The 11,061-nt window shown below is 38.7% G+C and overlaps 2 gene segments (V, D, J or C); both read right to left on the bottom strand.

Moving 5' to 3' along the window:
* Positions 1-1,761: 1,761 nt before the first annotated feature.
* LOC137866432 (immunoglobulin lambda constant 1-like) lies at positions 1,762-4,921 on the bottom strand. The segment is given in 4 exon segments: positions 1,762-2,348; positions 3,160-3,276; positions 4,102-4,172; positions 4,890-4,921. Coding segments are annotated over 4 exon segments (543 nt in total).
* A 2,711-nt stretch (positions 4,922-7,632) lies between these two features.
* On the bottom strand, positions 7,633-9,495 carry LOC137866414 (Ig lambda-1 chain C region-like). The segment is given in 2 exon segments: positions 7,633-8,196; positions 9,074-9,495. A coding segment is annotated over 1 exon segment (312 nt).
* Positions 9,496-11,061: the final 1,566 nt, after the last annotated feature.

The raw sequence follows: 11,061 nt of genomic DNA, 5'->3' as shown, positions 1-11,061 counted from the left end.
ATTACTACTGTATGGGAGCGTATGTGGGACTGTGCACACAGTGATACAGAGTCGTACAAAAACCTCCCTCAAATGAGACTGCGTACAGATTGCTGTGGTGCAGCTGTGACCTGTTGCAGGAGATTCTGACTTGCACCACTGCTCACCTGAACATTAGCACAGTCACCCAAAACACAACCATACAGACACTTCCTGAAGTTCACCCCCACTCAAAAGGGAAGTGAAACTCTGCTTTTCATGTCCCTGACATTGGTTTTGTTCCCCTTTACAGCTCCAGATGTTCAATTATAGAAATGAAATGAATGCAGAAGACATTCATTCCTCTTTTAACGCAAAAGCTCAAGTACACTTTGTGACAATTTATAAGCAAACAGGTTATAAAATGAAATACCGAACAGATGGCAGATGTATTTCTGATGTGTACAATATTGTCTTTCATTAAACTAACATCGAGACTCAGAGAGTAGACACGTTAGCTTGATAGGTGGTATTGTGTTCAACATGTGAGAGCATGCACATTAAAAAAGTAAAAAGGTAAAAAGTTTGCAAACAAGAGAAACAACATAGAAAAGTTTTAGTTGAATGACTCAAGAAGTGATGAACTGTCACTACACCTCACCTCTTTCAGTTTCACAAGGACAGCTGTGTGTTTGCCTTCTTAAATGTATTTTGCATTATTTTAATGCATCACTGCTCCTCACAGTTTTAAGTTCTCATGACACAGAAAGTCTGAACTGTTTTCATGCACTCACACTGAAAACTGCATCAGGATGAAGTTGTCAATGATTGTCATGTTGGGTTTTCTGTGCCAGGGTGAGAGATTTTCAAAATGTATCTGACATTAGTAATTTATGTGTGGTTCAGTTTCTGTCCTTTTCATTTTTGGATCCGGTTTTCTTTCTTAATAATATAATTTGAACTAATGCTCCATGTTGTTGAGCTATCCCACATTTCTTCTTAAGGTCACATTTAATTTTTCCCTTCAGAGACTTCTGCAAACAATTTTCTGACTCAGACTGACAAATCCAAGTCTGTCAGTCTTGAAGGGACGGTGACCATCAGCGCTTCAGGGAGTTCAGATATTGGTGCTGATCTCAGTTGGTACCTTCAGAAACCTGGACAGGCTCCCAAACTTCTCATATACTCTTCAGCAACTCTCTTCTCTGGAACTCCGTCTCGATTCAGTGGCAGTAGATCTGGTTCTGACTACACTTTAACCATCAGAGGTGTTCAGGCTGAAGATGCTGGAGATTACTACTGTCTGGGTGCCCATAGTGATGGAGTGTTCACACAGTGATTTAGAGCCGTACAAAAACCTCCTTCAGTTTGATAGAAGTGAAAACGGCCGGCTGCAGGTGCAGAGAGTTGGTGGAGAGACTGTGATGAGGAGACCTGGTCCAGTGAACACAAGAGTCATCAAGCAGAACCACAATGAATCTAAATAAAACTGAAACAAACTCACTGACGCTCTTCTATACACAATAAAACTAAACTTATATTCTTGTCAGTTCATTCAGTCTCTTTATGAATAAACTGGGCAGGTTAGAATCATGTTGGACCATAGCCTCTGATATACAGTATATATATACATATATATAACAATCCTTAACTGTAGCTCTAATGATGGTTGCTTATAACACTATAACATCAGTCCAAACAAACTATATTTATATATATTTCATTACTTGTAAAAAACATACAACAATCTATTATCAGGTATAATATCAGAACATATTATAAAAGAAATACAAAGACACTGAATCATTATAATCCACAGTTTTATTTATAGTTTAATGTTCATGTCACATTTTTGATTAATCACCAATTCATCCTGGAGTGAAAACTAATCTAGAATTCAGTTTAATTTGAAAAGTAAAGAAGAATATGCAGAAGATCAGCATTAGAAAGCATCAAACACACTAAAACACTGAGTAGAGAGCTGTGAAACAGAGGAGATCTGTAGCTTCATTCAGATCTCTATCAAAGAAGCAGCTTCATTTCCACACAGGAAGTGTTGCTGAAGCTCTACTCTGAGCAGCGGTCAGGGTCCAGGGTTTGAGTGACAGGGCTCTGTCCATTCCTACTGGCCTCACAGCTCACTGAGCCCGCCTTCCTCCACTGGTCTGCAGGGAGGCTCAGGGTGCTGCTCCAGCTGTAGTGGCCGTCCCTCCCCAGGACCTCCAGGCTGTGTGACACCCCTGAGGAGCTGCTGCTGCCCCCCACCTTCCAGCCCAGACTCCAGGCTGAGGGGAAGCCCCCGCTGGCCAGACACACCAGTGTGGCTGTGCCCTGCTGCAGCTCCTCTCTGGAGGGGGGGAGGACGGTCAGGGTGGGCCGCAACACGCCCACTGGAGGGGGGAGAGGGGGGAGGAGAGAGGGGGAGAATAGATAAAAGATGAGAATGAAGACTTGTAATGAAGAAAAAATAACATCCTGTTAATTTCTTATATTTGATCAAATACAACAGAATAAGTTGTGTTCTTGTTGCACTCATGAATCACTCCGTATCAAACCATCGGCCACATGATTCAAGTGTAAATGTAACTAAAATGGTTCATCGATAACAATTATTGAAACATCTTCACATGTGTTTTATAATGTTTATCAGAGAATAACTGACAGTTTAAAAACTCATGTGAATACAGTTAAAACCTTCTTCATCTGTTTCTTTCACTTCCTTTTCACTACATGTAAAATGAATGAACCGTGAACACAAAGATAATCTGCATTTATTGATAAAATTATGTTTGTGTTGAACAGGAATCCACATCACATTTTAAATCATCAAATTATTTGATATTTTCAAACTAATTTATATAAAAAACTGTACAGTATACATAATATATGTACATGTTTTGAGAATGAAAAGTTGTACTTGACCATATATTTTTTGTTTACTTTATATTTTTTAAGCAGACAGTGGAAAGTTTCTTTAAAAAATAAAAAATAGATGAGTTATTCTCCTCTTTTTAATTAAATAACATAAGAATGAATCTCTTTTAGATTTCCATATAGTTTCTTTTCAGTTTGTGAAATCAGCTTGATAAAATAACAAAAACAACAAAATAACCTACAAACACTGATCTTGATCAGAGTCTGAATCTGTTTTAAGTTATATTTTCTACATATTGTTATAAAATAAAAATCTCTGGTACTTACAGTCAATGATGAGTTTGGTTCCTCCACCAAAAGTCCTCCACAGTGATACAAACTCATTAAGTGGCCGTACAAAAACCTCTTGCTCTGTGATCAAGCATCTATCCTCTGAAACAATCTCTGCTTTTTATAACAATGCTTAACAATATATACTTTCTTGAATCTAAAAAGTTTTTCTAATGATATGGATTGAAATGATCATATAAATTAATTCAATCATTACATTTTTTTTTACTTTTCTAAACCTGACAGAGAAACATTTAGTCTCTGTGTAACAAAGTCATTTTTTCACAGTTTTATATCAGTTGATACATAGTTAAATGAACATGATTCTTTTTAATAATGATAATTAACAAACTCATATTAGTTTAAATATGTTATTCATCCACAGTAAACCCTGTCAGTAAATTAAATGCAGACAAACACACAGACATCATACCAACCACAGTGAAAACAAACGTATCCTTAAATCCTCATCTGCTCTTCTAGTATAAATATTTTCTTCTATTCCATTAAGATCATCGATTGTGTTAAATCAAGCAGTATTCCTCCTGGTATTGTGTCCCACGTTGCCTTCAGTCTGTTGAGAGCAGAGGAATCATTTCCATAGAGAGGAGGCTTTGCATCGTCAGCTGATCCTCCAGTGAACTCAGAAGGTTTATAGTCCTGTGAGTTCAACACTGCAGGACTCAGATCTGTCAGTCAGCACAGCAGGAACCACAACCACCATGACTCTGATCACCATCCTCATCTGGACGCTGGCCTGCTGCTGTTTCACAGGTTCACTCACTCAGCAACACTTCAAACATGATGTGCTGCCTTTTCTCTCATTTATTTCTGCGGATTAATGAATGATTTGTTTTTGTCTGCAGGATGCAGCGGTCAGGTGACTGTGACTCAGCCTCCAGTAGTGACATCTAGTCCAGGATCCACTGTCACTCTCACCTGTAAGATTAGTGAACCAGTTTACACATATGATGATGGAGATGAGGCTATGTTCTGGTATCAACAGAAATCTGGAGAAGCACCAAAGCTTCTGATTAGATATGTGAGCACACGTCAATCAGGAACACCAGCTCGGTTTAGTGGCAGTGGAAGCAGCTCTGACTTCACTTTGACCATCAGTGGAGTTCAGACTGAAGATGCAGCAGTTTATTACTGTAAGAGTCTGCATGAAATAAACAGTGCTTGGGTGTTCACACAGTGATTTGTAGTCGTACAAAAACCTCCCTCAGCCAGACTGCAGAGACTCTGAGCTGTAACAGCAGGAACCGACTGCAGCTGCTGAAGAGGAAGAGACTCTGACACAGACCACTGAGCACAGAGCTGACAGTAACCTCACCAAGCACAAACCTTATTGTGATCTCTGCTTCTCACCTCAAAGTATTATTTTCACAATTTTCAGATTGCAGCAGGGACGTCTTGTTCCTCACTTCTGGTAGCTGCATTATCAGCCTGAAGTTGGTTCAGTCAGACTGATACCTCGAAGCAAATCACACCTTTCTCTCATTTATGAGCCAAAACATATTTTGCTTTTGACTCTGAAGCCTTTGTGTTTAGACAAACTATTGACTGTTCTTGTGTCTCTGTCCCAAACCACAGCGTGACCTTGAATATTATTTGGTACATTCTAAGAACTTTTTAGCTTTTAGGGATTGTTATCCCTTTAAATTTGCCGATTTACAGTGAAATCATGCAAATGATGAAGCATACATACATCCTGAGTGTCTTACCTCAAATTGCCTGAGTTGGAGTTTAATTCCATGTCTCCATGTCCCTACATCTCCAGTCAGTGTCTTTAACCACTGAACCATTTCCAGCACTGATCAACCCAAAGAACCAGAAAGAGGAAGAATATTGGACTGAATCTGGAGAAACTTTATCTTTATTATCTTGCAAAGAAACAAAGTTTACAGACTTCACATTGAGATGGATTCATAATGACATTATATATGATTCTAATTATTCTGTGTGCACTCAGTACATCTTATATGTTTGTGATAACTCAGCTGATTGAGAAGTAATTTTACAGTCTGAAGGTTGTTGGATTGAATCCCTCCTGGACTGTATTGTCTTTTCCTTCTGTCAACCATCAGAGGCCTGTTTCATAAAGGTTTCTCTTATTGTGAAAAGCCTGTCTTGAATGAGTCAAACAAACTGAACGAGGATCAGTCTGTTTCATAAAGACAATTCATCAATTTTCTCAGAGGAGAAAATCAGTCCGAACTGAACAAAAGCTCTCAGAGTGACACATGTTTGGTTCTTGTTTTGGAGGAAGAATTAAATCTTTTTTTTTCAACTGCTGAAATGTATCTGAGCAGCAGAGGAGTTTTAACCTTCCAGCTGCTGCTGATGGAGATCACACGAATGTTTAGGAAACACTTGATGGAACTAAATGTATTCAGAGATCTTTTTGACAAAAATCAGAATAATATCATTCATTCATCCATAAACACAACTTTGGGATGAAGCCCTGAATTTGATTGAAAATGGAAGTCTCTTTAAGGGATTGTTACCCCTTAAAAACCTTAAACCACGCAGATAATCCATTCAAAACTCTTCATAGGAAACATAGGATTGACTCAAATTAAAATATAAACCTTAAATTGCAGCCTATATGGCACAGCATTGCATTTTCTCCACTGGAAGGGAACCCTACAGGGAACTTCATTATATTTGTTCTACCATAGGATTATCTAGAGGACTCTATTGTTCTGTTTATTTTCAAACATGATCAGACCTCCTGAGTCCGTCGGTGTCACAGCTGAAACATCTGAATTAAAAGATTGGCATACATGATATTGAGAAGGGCTAAGGACCAAATACAAAATCAATGTCATGTCAATCTGGAGATGTTGCGAACATGAACAGCCAACAGAGGACAGCCTGCATCTATTAATGAGCATAAAGGCCTTTGGGACAGTTTACAAAGACAGAAACAGCAGAGAGAAGAGGAACAGAGAGTCAGAAGATTCTTCTTGTTCTTAATCAGTCCATAGAAAAATGTAGCCTCCACTTACTCCACCTCATCTCTCCCTTTCAGTTTCACAAGGACAGCTGTGTCTTTGCCTTCTTAAATGTATTTTGCATTATTTTAATGCCTCACTGCTCCTCACAGTTTTAAGTTCTCATGTCACATAAAGTCTGAACTGTTTTCATGCACTCACACTGAAAACTGCATCAAGATGAAGTTGTCAATGATTGTCATGTTGGGTTTTCTGTGCCAGGGTGAGACATTTTGAAAACGAATTTGACATATTTTCTTTACGTCTTCATCTTCTTATTACCATTATATTTTAAACTGCTGCTCTATGTTGTGAGCTATCTGTCGTTGGTTCTCAAAGTTCATGTTTCATTTTCTGATTTCAGACACTTCTGCAAACAATTTTCTGACTCAGACTGACAAATCCAAGTCTGTCAGTCTTGAAGGGACAGTGACCATCAGCGCCTCAGGGAGTTCAAATATTGGTGCTGATCTCAGTTGGTACCTTCAGAAACCTGGACAGGCTCCCAAACTTCTCATATACAGAGCTTCAACTCTCTTCTCTGGAACTCCGTCTCGATTCAGTGGCAGTAGATCTGGTTCTGACTACACTTTAACCATCAGAGGTGTTCAGGCTGAAGATGCTGGAGATTACTACTGTCTGGGCGACCATGGTGGAGGAGTGTTCACACAGTGATTTAGAGCCGTACAAAAACCTCCTTCAGTTTGATAGAAGTGAAAACGGCCGGCTGCAGGTGCAGAGAGTTGGTGGAGAGACTGTGATGAGGAGAACTGGTCCAGTGAACACAAGAGTCATCAAGCAGAACCACAATGAATCTAAATAAAACTGAAACAAACTCACTGACGCTCTTCTATACACAATAAAACTAAACTGATATTCTTGTCAGTTCATTCAGTTTCTTTAAGAATAAACTGGGCAGGTTAGATTCTTGTTGGACCATAGCCTCTGATATATATATAAAACAATCCTTGACTGTAGCTATAATGATGGCTGCTTATAACACTATAACAACAGTCCAAACAGAAACTGAATATGTATTTCATTACTTGTAAAAAACATACAACAATCTCTTATCAGGTATAATATCAGAACATATTGTAAAATAAATACAAAGACACTGAATCATTATAATCCAAAGTTTTATTTATAGTTAACAAATGACAGGCACTCACTACATATTCACACTAATAATTCAAGAAAAATGTTGCCTGATCACATATTTGAGACATGATTTCTCCCTTACTAAAAAGAAATTCACATTTTATGCAAGTTTTTTTATCATGATAAAATAATGTATTATTTACTTTTCTTTACCTGTATGTAAACTCACTCTGATTACAAATCTAAAATGGAGAACTATTTATATTTATATGATGAATCCAAAGCTTTAATTTTACACAGATGTGAGTATCATTTAAACCATTTAATTTCTTACTCCTCTTCATAAGATAAAAGACCAAACACTTCATCATGTTATTCATCAGTGAAAGCTTTTATTAGCAACAACATCAATCATTAACATGACAGTTATGAAACACACTCACATCTAGCTGCTGAACATTACTCTCTAAGTTGTTGTTGTCCAACACTTTACAGCAGTGTTGTTCTCTGCAACACAAAGCTATAAAATACAAACTTATATTGATCAGAGCAGCAGGTGTGTTCCTCCTGCTCCCCCCACACAGAGCTCCCATCCTGGGCTTCAGCCTGCTCCTCTAGCCCTCACACTGGCTCCTGTGGAGGGACTGGGTCTGGATGTGGTCATGATGGAGGACCCTGCAGGAGTACAGCTCTCCTTCCATCCAGCGCTCCCGGCTCAGGCTCAGGGTGCTGCTGCTGCTGTAGCGTCCGCTCTTCTCCTCCTCCGAGCTGCTCAGGACCCCCTCTGTCACCTCCGTGTCGTCCACCTGCCAGCTCACCACGGCTCCCTGAGGAGAGTAGCCAGACAGCAGGCAGGCCAGCGTGGCCGAACCCCCGGAGAGCTGCTCAGAGGAGGGGGGAAGCAGAGAGACCGAGGGCCTGACCATGGGGCCAGCTGGAGAGGAGAGCAGAGACACACAAGGAACAGATTAACGTCCACTGTGGGAGAGACGGCTGGACATGAGACAGTTATGATACATGACAGAGGTTAACACCACTGTGGATTAGCTGTGTGCTGTGATCAGACAGAGGAGAGGAGACACGAGAAGAAATGAGGGTTTAACAAATGAAACTAAATGGTAAAACCTAATTATATCTTCTACTGTGGTACTGATCATTAATCACTAAAAAATTATAGAAAAATATACAACATGACTTAGATGCTAATGTAATGGACAAGTTGAATTAATGACCTTTACATTAAATGTTCAAATCGTTTATATTATGTTTGATAGAAAATGATTCATCCCGTAGATGATTTTCTTGTTGAAAACAATGTAACATCTGTAAACAGATGAAGACTTTGTCATCTGTCTGTTTCACTTCCTTTCACCGCTTTAAACTAACGAACTGTGAACACAAACTGCAGCGACGCTGAATGTACATATAAACTCACTAATGTGTTTAAAAGGCACATTAGATTGTATATCTAATGGCTGTTTAAATGTTACCAATAAAAACAATAGATAACCTGGTCTTTTCTGAATATCAAAAGATAGACCATATTTTTATTAAAATTTGTGAAACACATTTGGTTGGATAAAATATAAATATTTTTTCTGATCATTTGTCACAATAGACATCATATATGACACAAAAAGAATATAAATCTCTGCACAATTTATCTAAAATATGACATTAACCAAGCTTAATAGCTACAAAAAATATCCAAAACATATACATTATCCATCATAACTGTGTTTTATTACATTCTGATGAAAAAGTTAGTATAACATTTCATGTTGTAAAAATTATGAATCTGGTATACTTACAGTAAATGATGAGTTTGGTTCCTCCACCAAAAGTCCACCACAGTGATACAAACTCATTAAGTGGCCGTACAAAAACCTCCTGCTCTGTGAACAAGCATCTAGCCTCTGAAAACTCACCTGTTTTCTGGTTAAACTGACCAATTAATATTGTATTTAGTGGAAAAAACGAATTTTCTCAGATTGCCTTAAAATTAAATATCTTTTTTTCTTTTTTTTTTTTATCATTTCATTGAAATTTTTACAGTTGTGAGACAAACTGTTAATTTTCCCTTGTAATATATTTCTATTTTTGAAATTACTTTACATCATTTGCAAATTGCAAAATTGATATGTTTCAAAAATCTTGAATTAAAAACCAAAAGAGAAATCTCTCCAAAGTATAATGTATATGTGCATACCCTATTGGTAAATATAGAAAAAGACAAATACATATTATACCAACCACAGTGACACCATTTTTATCCAAACGTTGAAAATCCTCAAAGCTGCATATAATCTATTACTTCCCATCAAAATTACATCATAAATATTGTTAAATCAAGCAGTATTCCTCCTGGTTTTGTGTCCCACGTTGCCTTCAGTCTGTTGAGAGCAGAGGAATCATTTCCATAGAGAGGAGGCTTTGCATCGTCAGCTGATCCTCCAGTGAACTCAGAAGGTTTATAGTCCTGTGAGTTCAACACTGCAGGACTCAGATCTGTCAGTCAGCACAGCAGGAACCACAACCACCATGACTCTGATCACCATCCTCATCTGGACGCTGGCCTGCTGCTGTTTCACAGGTTCACTCACTCAGCAACACTTCAAACATGATGTGCTGCCTTTTCTCTCATTTATTTCTACTGATTAATGAATGATTTGTTTTTGTCTGCAGGATGCAGCGGTCAGGTGACTGTGACTCAGCCTCCAGTAGTGACATCTAGTCCAGGATCCACTGTCACTCTCACCTGTAAGATTAGTAAACCTGTTCACACATATAGTGATGGAGCTGAGGCTATGTTCTGGTATCAACAGAAATCTGGAGAAGCACCAAAGCTTCTGATTAGATATGTGAGTAAACGAGAATCAGGAACACCAGCTCGGTTTAGTGGCAGTGGAAGCAGCTCTGACTTCACTTTGACCATCAGTGGAGTTCAGACTGAAGATGCAGCAGTTTATTACTGTCAGAGTTACCACAGCGGTGGAGTGTTCACACAGCGATTTGTAGTCGTACAAAAACCTCCCTCAGCCAGACTGCAGAGACTCTGAGCTGTAACAGCAGCAACCGACTGCAGCTGCTGAAGAGGAAGAGACTCTGACACAGACCACTGAGCACAGAGCTGACAGTAACCTCACCAAGCACAAACCTTATTGTGATCTCTGCTTCTCACCTCAAAGTATTATTTTCACTATTTTCAGATTGCAGCAGGGACGTCTTGTTCCTCACTTCTGGTAGCTGCATTATCAGCCTGAAGTTGGTTCAGTCAGACTGATACCTCGAAGCAAATCACACCTTTCTCTCATTTATGAGCCAAAAAATATTTTGCTTTTGACTCTGAAGCCTTTGTGTTTAGACAAACTATTGACTGTTCTTGTGTCTCTGTCCCAAACCACAGCGTGACCTGTAATGTTATTTGGTACATTCTAAGAACTTTTTAGCTTTTAGGGATTGTTATCCCTTTAAATTTGCCGATTTACAGTGAAATCATGCAAATGATGAAGCATACATACATCCTGAATGTCTTACCTCAGATTGCCTGAGTTGGAGTTTAATTCCATGTCTCCATGTCCCAACATCTCCAGTCAGTGTCTTTAACCACTGAACCATTTCCAGCACCGATCAACCCAAAGAACCAGAAAGAGGAAGAATATCGGACTGAATCTGGAGAAACTTTATCTTTATTATCTTGCAAAGAAACAAAGTTTACAGACTTCACACTGAATAATGTCAGACTTCACACTGACATTATATATGATTCTAAATAGTCTGTGTGCACTCAGTACATCTT

The sequence above is a fragment of the Cebidichthys violaceus genome, unplaced genomic scaffold (genome assembly GCF_023349555.1).
Source record: "Cebidichthys violaceus isolate CVI_PGR_0920_01 unplaced genomic scaffold, fCebVio1.0.p SCAF_83, whole genome shotgun sequence".
In the NCBI taxonomy this organism is placed as follows: domain Eukaryota; kingdom Metazoa; phylum Chordata; class Actinopteri; order Perciformes; family Stichaeidae; genus Cebidichthys; species Cebidichthys violaceus.
This window is presented reverse-complemented; position numbering and strand designations above follow the sequence as displayed.